This window comes from Myxine glutinosa, chromosome 1, assembly GCF_964187855.1.
Source record: "Myxine glutinosa chromosome 1, kmMyxGlut1.1, whole genome shotgun sequence".
Taxonomy (NCBI): Eukaryota; Metazoa; Chordata; class Myxini; order Myxiniformes; family Myxinidae; genus Myxine; species Myxine glutinosa.
In genome coordinates this window covers 36,717,855-36,741,889 of record NC_136261.1, presented here as the reverse complement: position 1 = coordinate 36,741,889, position 24,035 = coordinate 36,717,855, and the positions used below count along the sequence as shown (strand labels likewise).

The following is a 24,035-nucleotide window of genomic DNA, read 5'->3' as shown; positions in this document are numbered from 1 at the left end:
CTTTATTTTGGAAATATTAATTATCGTTGCTCACGGGAATTGATGATTTGGGTGTGAGTTTTACTTTTGTTTGTTTGGAGTTTTTGCCTGCAAAGAAAGTTTTCACTATGTTCAAATTTTCTTTCTTGAGAGGGGGAAGTGTTGCTGATTCGTCACTTCCGTTGTTGTGGTTTTCATCCACTGTAAACATTTTTGATTCCATGTACTATTATTGTTGTCGTTTGAGGGAAATAGAAATTATTATTTTCAAAAGGAAAAAAGTTAATGTTTTAAATGAAACCGGAACCGGACGACGAATAGGAAGAAGAGAAAAAAAAGAATGGCGGAGCGAGTGGAGTCGGACAAGAAGCATAGTTGCTTTGCGGTCTGGAGCGAACGTTGGTGAGCAAGAGTCACGAGTGAACTTTGGGTTTCCCAGGAAAGGGATTCCTGCGACAGAGTTGTTATCGCTGTGACAGATCAACCTGCGTGCAGGTTTTGTGGTCGATTCCGAAGAGAATCGTTGGACTGCCGTTACGTCTCGAGTACGGGCCGTCGGCCATTTTGACTCACGCAAGGTTTATTTGTTTCCCTTCAGCCGTTTTCACCGCATTCAGACGTCTCTGGTGTGTGTGTGTGCAACATGACTTGTGAAGGTTAATTTGCGGTTCGCTGACTGTGAGCCGTGGAACGTCCACACCCGAGGGTGTGATTTCCCAGTCGCCTGGAGGGTGCCTTTGGATTTCCCAGTCGCCTGGAGGGCGCCTTTGCACAGCTTTGGCAGCAGGACTGTAACTGCCAACCCAACGGGATTCTAGGCTCGATTGGACATTGATCTGACGATCGCTGGAGCGAATCAACTTTGGCTTGAAGCTGGGAATTAGAGACATTGGGAATCTTCTTCTTTCCGCTCACTTGGAGCACAGTGAGTTATATTGTATGAACCTGATGGTACCATCAGAGGATATATATTGCTTGTACTTTTGATTACTATTATTGTTGTACTGTTATTCTTGTGTGATCTTAATACAATATTTGTTTGTTGGTAACAATTGGTGTGGCTTCACCAGTGATCTTTGACATCCAGAATAACACATTTTTCTGCCGTGACTCCTCTCGGGGCTCGGAGGTACACCGTGACCAGGGGGTTGGGGAGGAGCACGTAACAATATATGGTTAGATGGTGAGAGTTTGATCGGTATTTTGTGTATATATGGTGAGATGGTGAGTGTTTGATCGGTAGTGTGTGTATATATGGTTAGATGGTGAGTGTTTGATCAGTAGTTTGTGTATAAATGGTTAGATGGTGAGTGTTTCATCGGTAGTTTGTGTATAATTGGTTAGATGGTGAGTGTTTGATCAGTAGTTTGTGTATATATGGTTAGATGGTGAGTGTTTGATCAGTAGTTTGTGTATAAATGGTTAGATGGTGAGTGTTTGATCGGTAATTTGTGTATATATGGTTAGATGGTGAGTGTTTGATCGGTAATTTGTGTATATATGGTTAGATGGTGAGTGTTTGATCAGTAATTTGTGTATATATGGTTAGATGGTGAGTGTTTGATCGGTAATTTGTGTATAAATGGTTAGATGGTGAGTGTTTGATCGGTAGTTTGTGTATATATGGTTAGATGGTGAATGTTTGATCGGTAGTTTGTGTATATATGGTTAGATGGTGAGTGTTTGATCGGTAATTTGTGTATATATGGTTAGATGGTGAGTGTTTGATCGGTAGTTTGTGTATAAATGGTTAGATGGTGAGTGTTTGATCGGTAGTTTGTGTATATATGGTTAGATGGTGAGTGTTTGATCGGTAGTTTGTGTATATATGGTTAGATGGTGAATGTTTGATCGGTAGTTTGTGTATATATGGTTAGATGGTGAGTGTTTGATCGGTAGTTTGTGTATATATGGTTAGATGGTGAGTGTTTGATCGGTAATTTGTGTATATATGGTTAGATGGTGAATGTTTGATCGGTAGTTTGTGTATATATGGTGAGATGGTGAATGTTTGATCGGTAGTTTGTGTATATATGGTTAGATGGTGAGTGTTTGATCGGTAGTTTGTGTATAAATGGTTAGATGGTGAGTGTTTGATCGGTAATTTGTGTATATATGGTTCGATGGCGAGTGTTTGATCGGTAGTTTGTGTATAAATGGTTACATCGTGAATGTTTGATCGGTAGTTTGTGTATATATGTTTAGATGGTGAATGTTTGATCGGTAGTTTGTGTATATATGGTTAGATGGTGAATGTTTGATCGGTAGTTTGTGTATATATGGTTAGATGGTGAGTGTTTGATCGGTAGTTTGTGTATATATGGTTAGATGGTGAGTGTTTGATCGGTAGTTTGTGTATATATGGTTAGATGGTGAGTGTTTGATCGGTAGTTTGTGTATAAATGGTTCGATGGTGAGTGTTTGATCGGTAATTTGTGTATAAATGGTTAGATGGGCAGTGTTTGATTGGTAGTTTGTGTATATATGGTTTGATGGTGAATGTTTGATCGGTAGTTTGTGTGTATATGGTTAGATGGTGAATGTTTGATCGGTAGTTTGTGTATATATGGTTAGATGGTGAGTGTTTGATCGGTAGTTTGTGTATATATGGTTAGATGGTGAGTGTTTGATCGGTAGTTTGTGTATATATGGTTAGATGGTGAGTGTTTGATCGGTAGTTTGTGTATATATGGTTTGATGGTGAATGTTTGATCGGTAGTTTGTGTGTATATGGTTAGATGGTGAATGTTTGATCGGTAGTTTGTGTATATATGGTTAGATGGTGAGTGTTTGATCGGTAGTTTGTGTATATATGGTTAGATGGTGAGTGTTTGATCGGTAGTTTGTGTATATATGGTTAGATGGTGAATGTTTGATCGGTAGTTTGTGTATAAATGGTTCGATGGTGAGTGTTTGATCGGTAATTTGTGTATAAATGGTTAGATGGGCAGTGTTTGATTGGTAGTTTGTGTATATATGGTTTGATGGTGAATGTTTGATCGGTAGTTTGTGTGTATATGGTTAGATGGTGAATGTTTGATCGGTAGTTTGTGTATATATGGTTAGATGGTGAGTGTTTGATCGGTAGTTTGTGTATATATGGTTAGATGGTGAGTGTTTGATCGGTAGTTTGTGTATATATGGTTTGATGGTGAATGTTTGATCGGTAGTTTGTGTGTATATGGTTAGATGGTGAATGTTTGATCGGTAGTTTGTGTATATATGTTTAGATGGTGAGTGTTTGATCGGTAGTTTGTGTATATATGGTTAGATGGTGAATGTTTGATCGGTAGTTTGTGTATATATGGTTAGATGGTGAATGTTTGATCGGTAGTTTGTGTATATATGGTTAGATGGTGAGTGTTTGATCGGTAGTTTGTGTATAAATGGTTCGATGGTGAGTGTTTGATCGGTAGTTTGTGTATATATGGTTAGATGGTGAGTGTTTGATCGGTAGTTTGTGTATATATGGTTAGATGGTGAGTGTTTGATCGGTAGTTTGTGTATATATGGTTAGATGGTGAGTGTTTGATCGGTAGTTTGTGTATAAATGGTTCGATGGTGAGTGTTTGATCGGTAATTTGTGTATAAATGGTTAGATGGGCATTGTTTGATTGGTAGTTTGTGTATATATGGTTTGATGGTGAATGTTTGATCGGTAGTTTGTGTGTATATGGTTAGATGGTGAATGTTTGATCGGTAGTTTGTGTATATATGGTTAGATGGTGAGTGTTTGATCGGTAGTTTGTGTATATATGGTTAGATGGTGAGTGTTTGATCGGTAGTTTGTGTATATATGGTTAGATGGTGAGTGTTTGATCGGTAGTTTGTGTATATATGGTTTGATGGTGAATGTTTGATCGGTAGTTTGTGTGTATATGGTTAGATGGTGAATGTTTGATCGGTAGTTTGTGTATATATGGTTAGATGGTGAGTGTTTGATCGGTAGTTTGTGTATATATGGTTAGATGGTGAGTGTTTGATCGGTAGTTTGTGTATATATGGTTAGATGGTGAATGTTTGATCGGTAGTTTGTGTATAAATGGTTCGATGGTGAGTGTTTGATCGGTAATTTGTGTATAAATGGTTAGATGGGCAGTGTTTGATTGGTAGTTTGTGTATATATGGTTTGATGGTGAATGTTTGATCGGTAGTTTGTGTGTATATGGTTAGATGGTGAATGTTTGATCGGTAGTTTGTGTATATATGGTTAGATGGTGAGTGTTTGATCGGTAGTTTGTGTATATATGGTTAGATGGTGAGTGTTTGATCGGTAGTTTGTGTATATATGGTTTGATGGTGAATGTTTGATCGGTAGTTTGTGTGTATATGGTTAGATGGTGAGTGTTTGATCGGTAGTTTGTGTATATATGGTTTGATGGTGAATGTTTGATCGGTAGTTTGTGTGTATATGGTTAGATGGTGAATGTTTGATCGGTAGTTTGTGTATATATGGTTAGATGGTGAGTGTTTGATCGGTAGTTTGTGTATATATGGTTAGATGGTGAGTGTTTGATCGGTAGTTTGTGTATATATGGTTAGATGGTGAATGTTTGATCGGTAGTTTGTGTATAAATGGTTCGATGGTGAGTGTTTGATCGGTAATTTGTGTATAAATGGTTAGATGGGCAGTGTTTGATTGGTAGTTTGTGTATATATGGTTTGATGGTGAATGTTTGATCGGTAGTTTGTGTGTATATGGTTAGATGGTGAATGTTTGATCGGTAGTTTGTGTATATATGGTTAGATGGTGAGTGTTTGATCGGTAGTTTGTGTATATATGGTTAGATGGTGAGTGTTTGATCGGTAGTTTGTGTATATATGGTTTGATGGTGAATGTTTGATCGGTAGTTTGTGTGTATATGGTTAGATGGTGAATGTTTGATCGGTAGTTTGTGTATATATGTTTAGATGGTGAGTGTTTGATCGGTAGTTTGTGTATATATGGTTAGATGGTGAATGTTTGATCGGTAGTTTGTGTATATATGGTTAGATGGTGAATGTTTGATCGGTAGTTTGTGTATATATGGTTAGATGGTGAGTGTTTGATCGGTAGTTTGTGTATAAATGGTTCGATGGTGAGTGTTTGATCGGTAGTTTGTGTATATATGGTTAGATGGTGAGTGTTTGATCGGTAGTTTGTGTATATATGGTTAGATGGTGAGTGTTTGATCGGTAGTTTGTGTATATATGGTTAGATGGTGAGTGTTTGATCGGTAGTTTGTGTATAAATGGTTCGATGGTGAGTGTTTGATCGGTAATTTGTGTATAAATGGTTAGATGGGCATTGTTTGATTGGTAGTTTGTGTATATATGGTTTGATGGTGAATGTTTGATCGGTAGTTTGTGTGTATATGGTTAGATGGTGAATGTTTGATCGGTAGTTTGTGTATATATGGTTAGATGGTGAGTGTTTGATCGGTAGTTTGTGTATATATGGTTAGATGGTGAGTGTTTGATCGGTAGTTTGTGTATATATGGTTAGATGGTGAGTGTTTGATCGGTAGTTTGTGTATATATGGTTTGATGGTGAATGTTTGATCGGTAGTTTGTGTGTATATGGTTAGATGGTGAATGTTTGATCGGTAGTTTGTGTATATATGGTTAGATGGTGAGTGTTTGATCGGTAGTTTGTGTATATATGGTTAGATGGTGAGTGTTTGATCGGTAGTTTGTGTATATATGGTTAGATGGTGAATGTTTGATCGGTAGTTTGTGTATAAATGGTTCGATGGTGAGTGTTTGATCGGTAATTTGTGTATAAATGGTTAGATGGGCAGTGTTTGATTGGTAGTTTGTGTATATATGGTTTGATGGTGAATGTTTGATCGGTAGTTTGTGTGTATATGGTTAGATGGTGAATGTTTGATCGGTAGTTTGTGTATATATGGTTAGATGGTGAGTGTTTGATCGGTAGTTTGTGTATATATGGTTAGATGGTGAGTGTTTGATCGGTAGTTTGTGTATATATGGTTTGATGGTGAATGTTTGATCGGTAGTTTGTGTGTATATGGTTAGATGGTGAATGTTTGATCGGTAGTTTGTGTATATATGGTTAGATGGTGAGTGTTTGATCGGTAGTTTGTGTATATATGGTTAGATGGTGAATGTTTGATCGGTAGTTTGTGTATATATGGTTAGATGGTGAATGTTTGATTGGTAGTTTGTGTATATATGGTTAGATGGTGAGTGTTTGATCGGTAGTTTGTGTATAAATGGTTCGATGGTGAGTGTTTTTTCGGTAGTTTGTGTATATATGGTTAGATGGTGAGTGTTTGATCGGTAGTTTGTGTATATATGGTTAGATGGTGAGTGTTTGATCGGTAATTTGTGTATATATGGTTAGATGGTGAGTGTTTGATCGGTAGTTTGTGTATAAATGGTTCGATGGTGAGTGTTTGATCGGTAGTTTGTGTATATATGGTTCGATGGTGAGTGTTTGATCGGTAATTTGTGTATAAATGGTTAGATGGTGAGTGTTTGATTGGTAGTTTGTGTATATATGGTTAGATGGTGAGTGTTTGATCGGTAATTTGTGTATATATGGTTCGATGGTGAGTGTTTGATCGGTAGTTTGTGTATATATGGTTAGATGGTGAGTGTTTGATTGGTAGTTTGTGTATATATGGTTAGATGGTGAGTGTTTGATTGGTAGTTTGTGTATATATGGTTAGATGGTGAGTGTTTGATCGGTAATTTGTGTATATATGGTTCGATGGTGAGTGTTTGATCGGTAATTTGTGTATATATGGTTAGATGGTGAGTGTTTGATCGGTAGTTTGTGTATATATGGTTAGATGGTGAGTGTTTGATTGGTAGTTTGTGTATATATGGTTAGATGGTGAGTGTTTGATCGGTAATTTGTGTATATATGGTTAGATGGTGAGTGTTTGATCGGTAATTTGTGTATATATGGTTCGATGGTGAGTGTTTGATCGGTAGTTTGTGTATATATGGTTAGATGGTGAGTGTTTGATTGGTAGTTTGTGTATATATGGTTAGATGGTGAGTGTTTGATTGGTAGTTTGTGTATATATGGTTCGATGGTGAGTGTTTGATCGGTAATTTGTGTATATATGGTTCGATGGTGAGTGTTTGATCGGTAATTTGTGTATATATGGTTAGATGGTGAGTGTTTGATTGGTAGTTTGTGTATATATGGTTAGATGGTGAGTGTTTGATCGGTAATTTGTGTATATATGGTTCGATGGTGAGTGTTTGATCGGTAGTTTGTGTATATATGGTTAGATGGTGAGTGTTTGATTGGTAGTTTGTGTATAAATGGTTAAATGGTGAATGTTTCATCGGTAGTTTGTGTACAAATGGTTAGATCGTGAGTATTTCATTGGTACCTACATGAGAAATCCAACTTGTACAGGTATTTTCTTGCGTGGAAAACCTTGTTCTTCACACCACGCTGGAATTCCTGCTCAATGTCTTCTGAACCAATGTTTGAACTCTGTAAAAAAAAAAAAAAACACCTTTAGAGGCCATTTTTCCCCGCAAGCGGGGGTTGGCCTTTTTCGGAAACTGTGGTTGTTGTTGTTTTTCGGTCCCCTTTTTGAAGCAATGTTTTATGGCCGGATGCCCTTCCTGACGCCAACCCTTTTTGCCGCCTTTAACGACAAGCAGGGAATTACCAGTGAACTGGTACTCAATTAGCCGACCTCGGAAGGATGACAGGCTGAGTCAACCCCCCTGGCGTTAATTCAACGATTAGACCGGGATTCGAACCCAGGATCCTGGGATCCTAAGCCGGCACCCTAGCCGCTAGCCCAACACCAGGGATAAACCAACACCCAACACCAGGATTCCAACCCGTTTGAACTCTGTAAAGAAAGTTATTTGTCATAAAACTTTTAACACTAATGTGTGTCCACTCAAGTCTATTTTTGATGATAAAACAAACTCGTCAACCATTTTCCATCAAAGTCATTAAATGTGGCTGCTTTTGGAATTGTAGACGCTGGCCTGCAAACAGAGCCTGAAGGGCGGTGTACAGAAATGTAAAAAAAAAAAAAATACAAGGTGCAGGGAGGTGAAACTTGCTGCACATGATGTGCAAGGTGCACATAGTAAAACGAGTGTTCATTTACATGCGTATGATTTCTCATAAATAAAGAAGATATAAGCACAGGTGGACTATGCACAGGTGTACACTCGGCTGAGGCTTCAGACTTTGGCATTCCCACGTGGCTGCACCGTCGAATAAACTGTTCCAACCCGTCATTTTTGAAGGGCTTTTTACGCGTTGTCTAATAATGAGCACATAATCAATTCGTTCATTCTCTCATTCACAGTAAATATAAGACATTTTTGGATCCTCAACCATGTCCATGACCCACCTTGGTGTCGTACTCGATCCACCGACCATCGTTTTCTTGCCAACACCATGTCGCACCTTTCTCTGATTGCACATTCTGTGCAATTAACTCATCTTCATCTTCATCTCCATCTTCATCTCCATCTCCATCTCCATCTTCATCTTCATCTTCATCTTCATCTTCATCTCCATCTTCATCTTCATCTTCTTCATCTTCATCTTCATCTGCCTCAGACTCTGAAGAATCTTCTGATGAAGAGCTGCTGCGACAACAACACGTATTAACAGTAAACTTTTCATTCTGCATCTTTTGCTCTGTTCACACCTTTTCTATGCGTTACAACAGCAAACATAAAATGCAAAAACATAACCTCTCATTCCTTCGGTTATTTGGAATCTCAATTTCAATACAATATTTGTTTTTCTTCTAAATTCAGGACACGAGCAGTGACGTCAAAAGAACAATGCATTACTATGTATTGTTCTGACAATGAACAAATTGTAATTAACAATGCACTAATTACAATTATTAGTTAGTTTGTAAACACCTGTATAATCCAGCACGGGGCACTTAAACTTATCCTCGACCATGTTGGAAAAATGACTTCCACGTTTACCTTTCGATGATGGAACATTGCTCCAAAACATTGTGAAGAAGAACAAGTCCAACAATTTCCTCGAAACTGAGTAAGACAAAACACTTCATTGTTAGATTTGCGGGATTGGGTTCACAAAATAGAATCCTGAGTTTGAGTCAGTTATTTTTTACCCCCCTAAGCAGCAAAATTCATATTGTTTATTAGTGTGCCGCTAATAGCACCTGCACCCCCCCTTCCACGCCAGAAACTCATCTATGCGTCATGTTCTCTAACATCTAGGTACACACACACACACACACACACACACACACACACACACACACACACACACACACACACACACACACACACACACACACACACACACACACACACACACACACACACACACACACACACACACACACACACACACACACACATCTCGTTTTCACACCTCAGCCCAAATTGGGCTCAGGGGTATTGTCGTCCGGGCGTCCGTCAACTTTTGGTTTACCTCAATTTCAAGCAGAACAGCTTGTCCGATTAAATCCATTTTTGCAGTGTCTGTTGGGGTTGAGTAGAGGAAGGTGCTTTCGAAAATGGGTGCGCTGCGATTTTCAATATGGCCGCCACGGCAGCCATCTTGAAATTGGTTTCCATCAATTTCGAGCAGAACAGCTTGTCCGATTAAATCCATTTTTGCAGTGTGTGTTAGGGATGGGTAGAGGAAGGTTCCTTTCGAAAATGGGTGCGCTGCGATTTTCAATATGGCCGCCACGGCAGCCATCTTGAAATTGGTTTCCGTCAATTTCGAGCAGAACAGCTTGTCCGATTAAATCCATTTTTGCAGTGTGTGTTAGGGATGGGTAGAGGAAGGTTCCTTTCGAAAATGGGTGCGCTGCGATTTTCAATATGGCCGCCACGGCAGCCATCTTGAAATTGGTTTCCGTCAATTTCGAGCAGAACAGCTTGTCCGATTAAATCCATTTTTGCAGTGTGTGTTAGGGATGGGTAGAGGAAGGTTCCTTTCGAAAATGGGTGCGCTGCGATTTTCAATATGGCCGCCACGGCAGCCATCTTGAAATTGGTTTCCACCATGCATGGGCTGAGGGGTTACGCCTGCTTTGCGGTGCTATTTATTTCATTTCTGTTCCTCACAATATTCTGTCTCTCTCTCTTTTTCACACAGACACACGAACATACACATACACACACATACACACCTCGTTTTTTTCATTTCTGTTCCTCACAATTCTGTCTCTCTCTTTCACACAGACACACACACACACACACACACACACACACACACACACACACACACACAAATATACAACACACATCTCCCCCCCCCCCCCCCCCCCCCATACCTCTGCAGCAAGTACTCTTGTGGTACAGGGGGCACATAGTCGCCATTACAGTTGAGGTGCAGGAGTTATTTTATTATATACTCCCTCACAAACCTACCATTGATTGGATATTTCATTGAGAATGTAGAGACCATTATAACCAATCGTATTAATCCATTGCACCATGATCTGTGTTTTCAACTGGAAACAAATCATAGTTTCCATAAAGGTGGCAGAGACTTTCAAAGTGGAACAATCTGGACTTCTACTGGATTCGTTTTGAGCTACAAAGTGAATTATTATTGCACCGCAGCACCCCACAAGTCATCCTCCATATAAAACAGAGCAGCGAATGTGCGTCTGTGTCTGTATGTCCGGTAACTACTCCAAAACCCGTGGGCCGATCGACATAAAAAATTCAGGGTATACTCGTGGGGCCCCGAATTTGCTTTTCTGCAAAATAGTTTTCAATATTTTGTCAAAAACAACTTCGAATTTTTTTTGCAATTTCTTGTAGATGCTATTACCTCCACCAATGAAGGTGGGCGGAGGTTATGTATTCACCCCTGATTGTCTGTCTGTTTATTTTTCGGTCCATGAGCAGGATATATCAAAACGTTGTGGACAGATTCAGACGAAATTTGGTGGACAGGCCGTCTCAGTGACGAGGCCAAAATGATTAGATTTTGGTGAAGCCCGGATCCGCTACGATAACTTTTTGACTGATTTATTCACCATTGAGAGATAAAGCCCAAAACTATATAGTATATATAGCTCAATACCTCAAAAAGTTATGGATGGATTGAATGAAGCATGTTGGAGATGTTGGGTATGTGACAAGGACTAATTGATTCGATTTTGGTGAAGATCCAGATCGGAATACAAAAATGTTAGTGATTCTTCACGATTGAAAGATCGGTGCCAAAAACTATATATAGCACAATATCTCAAAAAGTTATGGACTGATTCAGACGAAACTTGGTGGATGAGTTGGGTAGTTGACAAGAACAAGCCAATTAGATTTTGGATGAGGTCTGTATGCAGATCTGACCAATCAGTGGGATTTAAAACGCAAACTGTTTGGTATGGTGGGGGTATGCGCTCGACACCCATTGGGCCTAGAAGGGCACTCCTGCATGGAGGTCGGGTGTACCCGCTAGTCTTTTTATGAAATTGTACAAGGGTTAAAGGCAGCCAATATTCCCACCTGATGAGGTTCAATATTTATGAATTAGAGCAAATAGTAAGGGAAACATATGAAAATCTGTTAACTAAATTGTTACCAAAAAATTTCTTCACCAATATGTTTGTAAAGGTGTGTAATAACATGTGTTAAAATGTTGAAGGTCAACTCCCGTGGGAAACCCAGAAAAAAAGCTGTTGAATTCGGGTACCGAAAAATTATTTTCGAGAATTTTTATTTTTTTAAATCGGCCCTTAAGTAACTTATGAGGGGTCAAATAAGGGTTTTTCATGATTCTGAGTTGATTGTTAACATTTATATTTCACCACAGACTCCTTTGTGGAAAAATAATTTGTAAATATATCTCATTTTCTACTTTGCAGGACATGGAGTCTAGCAATATGGATGAAGACGTTACTCCACCTGTGCTCAATTGCTTCATCTGTGCACGCTCGGATACACCAGGTGAAAGGCTCATACAGGCAACTCCAAAGGGATACTCAACTTTATTGAAACAAGCAGAAACTGTCGAAAATGTTACTGTTGTGGAACATATGAAGGAGGCTCAAAAGGAAGGAAAACTGAGGTACCACCAGAAGTGTAAAAATGATCTGTACAACAACTTTGTTGCAACCACCCAGAAGTCAGCTCAAGCATCAAAGGCAGAGAAAGAGTCATCAAAGTTGAAGAGAAGACGCACTACTTGTGAGTTCAGTTCATCAACTGGCTGCAGTTCTAGAAGATCACAGTCAGTTGACCTCCTGTATAAGGATGTATGCATTCTTTGCAACCAACCAGCCCAGCTCTACAAAAATAATCCAGCACAAGCTAGAAAGAAATACAGAGTGCCAGATAATTTGACTGCAGATACACTGAAGGCAAGCTTGCTGAAGACAGCACGGAGTCGCGGGGATGACTGGGGCACTGAAGTCACTGGACGCCTGGAAGGGATCAACGACTTGGTAGCAGAAGAAACACTGTACCATTTGCGATGCAAACTTATGTTTGCGAGAGGTGACAGTTTGTCCAAGACTGATGAGGAAGGAAAAAGGAAGAGAGGACAGAGGAGTATTGATGAGGAGCGAGAGGCAGTTTTTATTGAATTCTGCGAATGGTTAGACTCAGAATTAGAGCATGGGGTAATGAACATGGACCAAGTCCATGAAAAGCTGCAGGAGTTTGATCAGTCACCAGAGAAGAGCCTTTCTTATTCAAAGCATTGGCTAAAGATAAAACTTCTCGAGAAATACGAAGACACCTTGTATTTCACAACACAGGAAAGAAGGGCAGATGTACTCTGTCTCAAAGATGGCACCGACAATATTCTGCGAGAGAAATCATGCTAATCTTGACCATGGAGATGAGAAGACTCAGATCATAAAGACGGCACTCAGGTTCATATCCAATGATATTGCCTTGATTGATTTAGGTCCAAAGTCATACCCCACCACACACAGTATGACTGACATCGATAGTCAGCTGACACTTGTTCCTGCAAGCCTTCAGATGTTCTTGAGACCGATTGTCAAGACAGACGAAAGAGTTGCCGTTTGGGGGCAGAATTTTATTAAGGCCTGTCGACCTCGGTCTGGAGTATTGCCACACCAAATGGGGCTTGCCATACAACTTGATCATAGATTTGGGTCAAAATGGATGCTCAACAAGTTCCACCGGCTGGGATACACTGAGTCTTACACGGAGACACAAAACTACAAATACTGCTTCCTTAATAGTAGGAGTGGCGATGATGTTCCAGATACTTCTGGCACTCTTGACACCATTGTGGAGGAAACCGATGAACAGATCAATGATGAGGTTGCGGTTGATGCTGCGCTTGAGGATCAATCAGTGATGACAGCCAAAGTGCCAGCCAGTGAAAGTGAATTGTCTAGTAATGATCAGGTGGTCTTTATGGAGGTTGGGGAAACAAACAATGCAGTCACTCAGTTTGTTGGAGACAATATAGATTTAAACATTGTCTCTATTCACGGAAACACTCCCTTTCACTCAATGGGTTGGATCGAAGTCACCTCTCCGGCACCACCTTTGCCAGATCCACAGACAACAGCAGCTTTCCCCCGGGTGAAGTTGAAGGCACTCGACAAAGCTAAGATCCTGAGAGGAACTGAAGTAAAGATTATTCCATTTACGAACAGGAAACAGATAGGAACGAACGCGATCATGTTTCTCCCCCTCGCTGAGCTTTCCTCCTCCCTGGCTCATGATCAGCCACTCCTCACTCCAGGTGACACACTCTGGGCAGCGGGGTGGGTGATCAAACCAGAGACTCTACCTCCAACAGAGGGTGCAGCTGCACAACATTCACTCCGTGCCTACCTGCAGACCCGGGACTGGATCCTTCTACAGAGCATGTCTCTGAACCCCAGTGACTATGGATGGACAATAGGTGTGCATGGGTATGAGCCAGTTCCAACACTGGACCCCACGGCTCCTGAGGAGCTATTGCAGTTCACGAGCTGTAATTGTCATGGAGATTGCAGCAACCGGCGATGCAGCTGCAAGAAGAATGGGGTCACGTGCATCTCGGCCTGTGGAGTCTGTAATGGCATTACATGCAGAAACTGCAGTCATGATGTTGTTGAGTCTGAAGAAGACATAGACAATGACTGTTGAAACTTCTGACATTGTGAATGAGAAATAACTCTTGAGTATTATATATGTATGTGAAATAAAAGCTACTTTGTGTGTAAATGTAAAAGTGAAAATATAAATGTTAACAATCAACTCAGAATCATGAAAAACCCTTATTTGACCCCTCATAAGTTACTTAACGGCCGATTAAAAAAATAAAAATTCTCGAAAATAATTTTTCGGTACCCGAATTCAACAGCTTTTTTTCTGGGTTTCCCACGGGAGTTGAACTTCAACATTTTAACACATGTTATTACACACCTTTACAAACATATTGGTGAAGAAATTTTTTGGTAACAATTTAGTTAACAGATTTGTGAAATATCTCATAAAATGCCCTTACTAAAAACAAATCCACATTAGTAGGGAATAAAAGAAGTAAATTACTTATCGGAGAGAACCCCTGTCTCGTATGAAGAGGAACGGCTCGAATGAAAGAAAATGATTACTCCAGGATTCTAGGTTATTGTTACTCCCACAATGTGATTATTGTTACTCCCACAATGTGATTATTCTTACTCCCACAATGTGATTATTCTTACTCCCACAATGTGATTATTGTTACTCCCACAATGTGATTATTGTTACTCCCACAATGTGATTATTGTTACTCCCACAATGTGATTATTCTTACTCCCACAATGTGATTATTCTTACTCCCACAATGTGATTATTCTTACTCCCACAATGTGATTATTCTTACTCCCACAATGTGATTATTCTTACTCCCACAATGTGATTATTCTTACTCCCACAATGTGATTATTCTTACTCCCACAATGTGATTATTCTTACTCCCACAATGTGATTATTGTTACTCCCACAATGTGATTATTGTTACTCCCACAATGTGATTATTCTTACTCCCACAATGTGATTATTCTTACTCCCACAATGTGATTATTGTTACTCCCACAATGTGATTATTCTTACTCCCACAATGTGATTATTGTTACTCCCACAATGTGATTATTGTTACTCCCACAATGTGATTATTCTTACTCCCACAATGTGATTATTGTTACTCCCACAATGTGATTATTGTTACTCCCACAATGTGATTATTCTTACTCCCACAATGTGATTATTGTTACTCCCACAATGTGATTATTGTTACTCCCACAATGTGATTATTCTTACTCCCACAATGTGATTATTGTTACTCCCACAATGTGATTATTCTTACTCCCACAATGTGATTATTCTTACTCCCACAATGTGATTATTGTTACTCCCACAATGTGATTATTGTTACTCCCACAATGTGATTATTCTTACTCCCACAATGTGATTATTGTTACTCCCACAATGTGATTATTCTTACTCCCACAATGTGATTATTCTTACTCCCACAATGTGATTATTCTTACTCCCACAATGTGATTATTCTTACTCCCACAATGTGATTATTCTGACTCCCACAATGTGATTATTGTTACTCCCACAATGTGATTATTGTTACTCCCACAATGTGATTATTGTTACTCCCACAATGTGATTATTGTTACTCCCACAATGTGATTATTCTTACTCCCACAATGTGATTATTCTTACTCCCACAATGTGATTATTCTTACTCCCACAATGTGATTATTCTTACTCCCACAATGTGATTATTCTTACTCCCACAATGTGATTATTCTGACTCCCACAATGTGATTATTCTTACTCCCACAATGTGATTATTCTGACTCCCACAATGTGATTATTCTGACTCCCACAATGTGATTATTCTTACTCCCACAATGTGATTATTGTTACTCCCACAATGTGATTATTGTTACTCCCACAATGTGATTATTCTTACTCCGACAATGTGATTATTCTGACTCCCACAATGTGATTATTCTGACTCCCACAATGTGATTATTCTGACTCCCACAATGTGATTATTGTTACTCCCACAATGTGATTATTGTTACTCCCACAATGTGATTATTGTTACTCCCACAATGTGATTATTCTTACTCCCACAATGTGATTATTCTGACTCCCACAATGTGACAGAAAGACAAACCTCGATATCTTATGACCTCCACCGGATGCCATGATGACGTAGAGGTTGTTCCAATGCCTTATGAAAACGACGTCTTGGTTTATGTTGCTGTTCCTGCACCACAACATGGCTCAGTTTGAGTGTTTGAAACATCTCCATCTTAGATTGTATCTACATTCTAATATTATAATGCGACGTTAATCTTACAGACAAATGGCGTTTGTTAAAAAATACTTGATGAACGCACCCATTTTAATGCGACACGGTGACACGAGATTTAACCATGAGATCAATCAATTGATCAATCAATGGTCTTAGAGGAAGACCAGTCGAGGAGGAGGATGAGAGCGGCAGGACGAGGAGGAAGCTGAGAGAGGCAGTACGAGGGGGAAGCTGGGAGGGTCAGGACAAGGGGGAGGATGAGGGAGGCAGGCCGATGGGGAGGATGAGAGAGGCAGGACGAGGGGAGGCTGAGAGAGGCAGGACGAGGGGGAGGCTGAGAGCGGCAGGACGAGGAGGAAGCTGAGAGCGGCAGGACGAGGGGGAGGCTGAGAGCGGCAGGACGAGGAGGAAGCTGAGAGCGGCAGGACGAGGGGGAGGCTGAGAGAGGCAGGCCGATGGGGAGGATGAGAGAGGCAGGCCGATGGGGAGGATGAGAGAGGCAGGACGAGGGGGAGGCTGAGAGCGGCAGGACGAGGAGGAGAATGAGAGAGGCAGTACGAGGGGGAAGCTGAGAGCGGCAGTACGAGGGGAGGCTGAGAGCGGCAGGACGAGGAGGAAGCTGAGAGCGGCAGGACGAGGAGGAAGCTGAGAGCGGCAGGACGAGGGGGAGGCTGAGAGAGGCAGGCCGATGGGGAGGATGAGAGAGGCAGGCCGATGGGGAGGATGAGAGAGGCAGGACGAGGGGGAGGCTGAGAGCGGCAGGACGAGGAGGAGAATGAGAGAGGCAGTACGAGGGGGAAGCTGAGAGCGGCAGTACGAGGGGAGGCTGAGAGCGGCAGTACGAGGGGAGGATGAGAGCGGCAGGACGAGGAGGAGGATGAGAGCGGCAGTATGATGGGGAAGCTGGGAGAGGCAGGACGAGGGGGAGGCTGAGAGCGGCAGTACGAGGGGGAGGCTGAGAGCGGCAGTACGAGGGGGAGGCTGAGAGCGGCAGGACGAGGGGGAGGATGAGAGCGGCAGTACGAGGGGGAGGTTGAGAGAGGCAGGACGAGGGGATGCTGAGAGCGGCAGTACGAGGGGGAGGCTGAGAGCGGCAGGACGAGGGGAGGATGAGAGCGGCAGTACGAGGGGGAGGATGAGAGAGGCAGGACGAGGGGGAGGCTGAGAGCGGCAGTGCGAGGAGGAGGATGAGAGCGGCAGTACGAGGGGGAAGCTGAGAGAGGCAGGACGAGGAGGAGGCTGAGAGAGGCAGGATGAGGATGAGGCTGAGAGAGGCAGGACGAGGGGGAAGCTGAGAGAGGCAGGACGAGGAGGCAGCTGAGAGGAGCAGGACGAGGAGGAAGCTGAGGGGAGCAGGACGAGGAGGAAGCTGAGATGAGCAGGACGAGGAGGAAGCTGAAAGGGGTAGGACGAGGACGAAGCCGAGAGGAGCAGGACGAGGAGGAAGCTGAGACGAGCAGGTCGAGGAGGAAGCTGAGATGGGCAGGACGAAGAGGAAGCTGAGATGGGCAGGACGAAGAGGAAGCTGAGAGGGGCAGGACGAGGAGGGAGCTGAGAGGGGCAGGACGAGGGGGAAGCTGAGAGGGTCAGGACGATGGGGACGCTGAGAGGGGCAGGACGAGGAGGAAGTTGAGAGGGGCAGGACGAGGAGGAAGTTGAGAGGGGCAGGACGAGGCGGGAGCTGAGAGGGGCAGGACGAGGAGGAGGCTGAGAGGGGCAGGACGAGGAGGAGGCTGAGAGGAGCAGGACGAGGAGGAAGCTGAGAGCGGCAGTACAAGGGGGAGGCTAAGAGAGGCAGGACGAGGGGAAGCTGAGAGAGGCAGGACGAGGGGAAGCTGAGAGAGGCATGACGAGGGGAGGCTGAGAGCGGCAGGACGAGGAGGAGGATGAGAGAGGCAGTATGAGGGGGAAGCTGGGAGAGGCAGGACGAGGAGGAGGCTGAGAGCGGCAGGACGAGGAGGCGGCTGAAAGCGGCAGGACGAAGAGAAAGCTGAAAGGGGCAGGACGAGGAGGAGGCTGAGAGCGGCAGGACGAGGAGGAGGCTTAGAGCGGCAGGACGAAGAGAAAGCTGAGAGCGGCAGGACGAGGAGGAGGCTGAGAGCGGCAGGACGAAGAGAAAGCTGAATGGGGCAGGACGAGGAGGAAGCTGAGAGCGGCAGGACGAGGGGGAGGCTGAGAGAGGCAGGACGAGGTGGAAGCTGAGAGCGGCAGGACGAAGAGAAAGCTGAAAGGGGCAGGACGAGGAGGAGGCTGAGAGCGGCAGGACGAACAGAAAGCTGAAAGGGGCAGGACGAGGTGGAAGCTGTGAAGGGCAGGACGAGGAGGAAGCTGAGAGCGGCAGACGAGGAGGAGGCTGAGAGTGGCAGGACGAGGAGGAAGCTGAGAGCAGCAGGACGAGGAGGAAGCTGAGAGCAGCAGACGAGGAGGAGGCTGAGAGCGGCAGCACGAGGAGGAGGCTGAGAGCGGCAGGACGAAGACAAAGCTGAATGGGGCAGGACGAGGAGGAAGCTGAGAGAGGCAGTACGAGGGGGAAGCTGGGAGAGGCAGGACGAGGGGGAGGCTGGGAGAGGCAGGACGAAGAGAAAGCTGAAAGGGGCAGGACGAGGAGGAAGCTGAGAGCGGCAGGACGAGGGGGAAGCTGGGAGAGGCAGGACGAAGAGAAAGCTGAGAGCGGCAGGACGAGGAGGAGGCTGAGAGCGGCAGGACGAGGAGGAGGCTGAGAGCGGCAGGACGAGGAGGAGGGTGAGAGCGGCAGGACGAAGAGAAAGCTGAGAGCGGCAGGACGAGGAGGAGGCTGAGAGCGGCAGGATGAAGAGAAAGCTGAATGGGGCAGGACGAGGAGGAAGCTGAGAGCGGCAGGACGAGGTGGAAGCTGGGAGAGGCAGGACGAGGAGGAGGCTGAGAGAGGCAGGACGAGGGGGAAGCCGAGAGAGGCAGGACGAGGAGGAAGCTGAGAGGAGCAGGACGAGGAGGAAGCTGAGATGAGCAGGACGAGGAGGAAGCTGAAAGGGGCAAGACGAGGAGGAAGCTGAGAGGAGCAGGACGAGGAGGAAGCTGAGAGGAGCAGGTCGAGGAGGAAGTTGAGAGGGGCAGGACGAGGAGGAAGTTGAGAGGGGCAGGACGAGGCGGGAGCTGAGAGGGGCAGGACGAGGCGGGAGCTGAGAGGGGCAGGACGAGGAGGAGGCTGAGAGGGGCAGGACGAGGAGGAGGCTGAGAGGGGCAGGACGAGGAGGAAGCTGAGAGCGGCAGTACATGGGGGAGGATAAGAGAGGCAGAACGAGGGGGAAGCTGAGAGAGGCATGACGAGGGGAGGCTGAGAGCGGCCGGACGAGGAGGAGAATGAGAGAGGCAGTACGAGGGGGAAGCTGGGAGAGGCATGACGAGGAGGAGGCTGAGAGCGGCAGGATGAGGAGGAGGCTGAGAGCGCCAGGACAAAGAGAAAGCTGAAAGGGGCAGGACGAGGAGGAAGCTGAGAGCGGCAGGACGAAGAGAAAGCTGAAAGGGGCAGGACGAGGAGGAAGCTGAGAGCGGCAGGACGAGGAGGAAGCTGAGAGCGGCAGGACGAGGGGGAAGCTGGGAGAGGCAGGACGAAGAGAAAGCTGAGAGCGGCAGGACGAGGAGGAGGCTGGGAGCAGCAGGACGAGGAGGAGGCTGAGAGTGGCAGGACGAGGAGGAGGCTGATAGCGGCAGGACGAAGAGAAAGCTGAGAGCGGCAGGACGAGGAGGAGGCTGAGAGCGGCAGGACGAAGAGAAAGCTGAATGGGGCAGGACGAGGAGGAAGCTGAGAGCGGCAGGACAAGGGGGAAGCTGGGAGAGGCAGGACGAGGGGGAGGCTGAGAGCGGCAGGACGAAGAGAAAGCTGAAAGGGGCAGGACGAGGAGGAGGCTGAGAGCGGCAGGATGAACAGAAAGCTGAAAGGGGCAGGACGAGGAGGAAGCTGTGAAGGGCAGGACGAGGAGGAAGCTGAGAGAGGCAGGACGAAGAGAAAGCTGAAAGGGGCAGGACAAGGAGGAGGCTGAGAGCGGCAGGATGAACAGAAAGCTGAAAGGGGCAGGACGAGGAGGAAGCTGTGAAGGGCAGGACGAGGAGGAGGCTGCGAGTGGCAGGACGAGGAGGAAGCTGAGAGCGGCAGGACGAAGAGGCGGCTGAGAGCGGCAGGACGAGGAGGAAGGTGAGAGCGGCAGACGAGGAGGAGGCTGAGAGCGGCAGGACGAGGAGGCAGCTGAGAGCGGCAGGACGAAGAGAAAGCTGAAAGGGGCAGGACGAGGAGGAAGCTGAGAGCGGCAGTACGAGGGGGAAGCTGAGAGCGGCAGGACGAAGAGGCGGCTGAGAGCGGCAGGACGAGGAGGAAGCTGAGAGCGGCAGGACGAGGAGGCAGCTGAGAGCGGCAGGACGAAGAGAAAGCTGAAAGGGGCAGGACGAGGAGGAAGCTGAGAGCGGCAGTACGAGGGGGAAGCTGGGAGAGGCAGTACGAGGGGGAAGCTGGGAGAGGCAGGACGAGGAGGAAGCTGAGAGCGGCAGGACGAGGAGGAAGCTGAGAGCGGCAGGACGAGGGGGAAGCTGGGAGAGGCAGGACGAAGAGAAAGCTGAGAGAGGCAGGACGAGGAGGAGGCTGAGAGCGGCAGGACGAGGGGGAAGCTGGGAGAGGCAGGACGAAGAGAAAGCTGAGAGAGGCAGGACGAGGAGGAGGCTGAGAGGAGCAGGATGACCGTTAGCATTTAGAGGTGGTTTGCGGAGAAGTTCAGAGAGTGTGGTTTCGATACAGTTTAGATACACAGTATGCTAAATATTTTGATCACCATGAGGTTGTAAGAAATGTCTCCTTCCTAAAACGAAACCTTAATTCCACATTATTTCTGTAACATAGAAAATAACTGGTGAAAAACAAAACGAAAGTTGTCGTAAAAATATGTTAATAAACAAAAAGTTTCAACTCAGAAACGCTGATGGAAAATATCAAACTATGTAAGTGACGCCAACAAAAGTAGATATAAATTAGATGGAACTTACAGTCAATGTTGACGAAGAGAAGGTGAAGCAAGTAATGATACTTTGAAAGTTGCTTCCTCAAAGCATTCATTTCCTCATTCCCACATGACCACGTCAAGTTGGAAATGCTGACAAGAGAAGGGTGTGTTGTCTATCAGGTATTAAATAGGTTCATTTCCTTATCCAAATAGTTTGTCTGTAAAGTCGCTGTGCAGTGGAAGGTAATTACCCTTCGCTCGCAAAGCGAAATGCGGGGTTAAGCATTCGGGTCCGTACATACGTACGTGCGTGTCTGCATTTTAAAAATTCATTTTCTCGGCAACCGTTGGTCCGATTGACATGAAATTTTCACCATAGGAGGGCCTCCTCCTGTAGAATATTTTAGTGAATATTATGACGTCACAGGTCACGTGGTACGGGCGCCATATTGGAAAAAAAACAAAAAACTTTGCACCTCTTTGTCTCAAAAACTGCTGCACATAAATAATTGAGACAGGTCTCATTGCAAATAACTCTCTAGGCGGAATAACATATGTGAATGATGACGTCATAGGTGCCGCCGTTATGACGTCATAATTCGACAAGTAAAAAACGTTATCCGATCAGGATGAAATTTCTTGAGCATCTTCTCGGTATAAATTGATGCAGAAATAAAATTACAATGACATCGTAGGTCACGTGGTTCGGACGCCATATTGTTATGAGTGAAAAACCACTAAAATCCAATTTTCTCCTAAACGACTGAACAGATCGAGGCCAAAATTTACAGGCAGAATCGCATACCCATGACGAACAAAAAAGTCAGCGAGAATCATGTCATGCATCACATGGTTTCGGAGTTATGACGTTTTTAAGCATAAACCTTTAAAACCTAGCTCATCCCTCATTTTTGATCCTATCGAGGGGAAACCTCACAGATGTGTTCAGCATATCAGTCTACTAGAATGACGCTTTGGTATTTGCGATAGGTCACGTGGTTTGGCACATATAAATAATTAAACGAAAAACAAATAACTCTTGAACCACTTCATTGATCAACGTGAAACTTTATATGATAGTAGAGGTAATGAAGTGTAACAAGTGTGCAAAATTTCAAGATGATTGGATGTACGGTCTAGAAGCTAGAAGTTGTTATTGTGTGAAGAAGAAGAGTCCTCTAGATTGGGCATGGAATTAATTATCACACTGCACATCACGAACAGGCAAAGTACGAAGCGACCTCACGGGGTCATTTTGACCTCAACTAAATTTCTGATTTCAGATTTCTCAATCGCTGAGGTATATTAACACATGACCCAAACAGATTTGGTGAAATTCAGACGATGTTTGATGAAAATATAACATTTATGTATGCATTCCAGTAAAGTAAAGTGTGTGCCATGTCAGCATTTTAAAAATTGAAACGTGGCTCATTGTAAAGAACTCCATATGGGGAATAGGTGTTAACGATGACCTCATTGGTGGCATAATTATGACGTCATAATTCGACAGGGACAATGCTTAGTCTGATCAGTTTGAAATTTATTGAGCATGATCTATGCAACAATTATTTAGAGAATATAAATTTATGATGTCATCGCTCACGTGGTCTGGCAGCCATATTGGATCAAAAAAAAAGAAACGTTCAAAAATAGAAGAGTTGGCTCACACCAAGTTGACTGCGCAGGGTAAGTATTCTATGAATACCATCCAGTTCATTTAATGGAAAGTGCTCTGAAAATAATATTTTCACCTCCACTGTGTATTTCCCTCCTTCACGTAAGACAAGTAATATACAACCAGCAACACACGCTCTTCCATCGATAACATCTTCAACAACAAGGGAACTGGAAAAAATAAACAAATAAATATTAGGAAAATATAATAAACAAATATCTACTATATAAGAGATGTCTGTCTGTGTGTATGTCTGTCTGTCTGTTTGTCTGTGTCGCCATTTTTCTCAGAGATGGCTGAACGGATCTTCGTCAAACTTTCAGAGGTTCATCAGTGAGTGCCTGGGAGTATTGTAGGCCAAAAAAAAAATATATACTTAAGTTTTTTTGGGAGTTAAAAAAAAAATTCGCTCGATAGTGCCGAAGCCTTTTAAAATTAATGCCAATTATATACAAGCACACATTCACATAAATGTATACAAAACAATCACCAGATATTTTAACACAAATAAATCAAACAATCAAACAAACAAATAAATCAATCAATCAAAATAAATCAAGCACCCGTCTTTCCTCCAGGACCATTCATTCAATACTACGCACTCAACTCACACTTTTCACAATACGCTGCTCAATCACCTCCTTCACACACACTGCATCGTCTAAGCTGACTATCCCCCTTCTGAAACTCGCGCTTCCCAGTCGCCCCTTATACGATTGCGCTCCCTCGTCGTTATAATCCATCTAATCATTTATACGTCCCCACGACAGGTACATGTCGCTACTTAACTCTACAGTTACCTATGGTCAGCTATTTCCCTATACAATTATCCAAACCCTCCCTGGCTTGGTTTTCACCACCATAACCCCATAACTAATGCTCATGTGCCCGGGTGGATGTGAGGGATGGTGGGTTTACCATCCCTCTACATCGGGCATCTCTCGACTATTAATTTTGCCCATCCAATTTTTTGCCAATCAAATTGCCCATCAAATTTTTCCAATACAATTTGCCAATCATCAATTTCCTACCCCTATTCGTCCATTATTCTGAGCCTTGGTGCGTCATTACATCATTAAAACTCGGCTTCACAAAGCCGAGCAATGAATTCGGGTGGTTTGGTCGCCTGCAGGTTGGGTCCGTCCGGCATTCGGTTCAGGGGAGGAGG

At 44.0% G+C, this 24,035-nt stretch overlaps 1 protein-coding gene across 5 annotated transcripts in view; it reads right to left on the bottom strand.

Annotated features, from left to right (window-relative positions):
* Positions 1–24,035, bottom strand: part of LOC144889799 (protein mono-ADP-ribosyltransferase PARP11-like) — an 80,596-nt gene that overhangs the window by 54,909 nt on the left and 1,652 nt on the right. For 2 of the 5 annotated variants that reach the window (XM_078770998.1, XM_078771017.1), the window contains exons 1-5: positions 21,233–24,035; positions 16,082–16,174; positions 8,920–8,985; positions 8,325–8,565; positions 7,336–7,438 (exon numbers count right to left, since the gene is read on the bottom strand). The exon at positions 21,233–24,035 is cut by the window's right edge. In XM_078770998.1, coding sequence (XP_078627124.1) covers positions 7,336–7,438; positions 8,325–8,565; positions 8,920–8,985; positions 16,082–16,113 — 442 coding nt within the window. In that variant the 5' untranslated portion in view covers positions 16,114–16,174; positions 21,233–24,035. Of the gene's footprint in view, positions 1–7,335; positions 7,439–8,324; positions 8,633–8,873; positions 8,986–16,081; positions 16,175–16,307; positions 16,433–21,232 lie in introns of those variants that run through there. The other 3 variants (XM_078771012.1, XM_078771005.1, XM_078771002.1) reach the window with 3 other exon arrangements.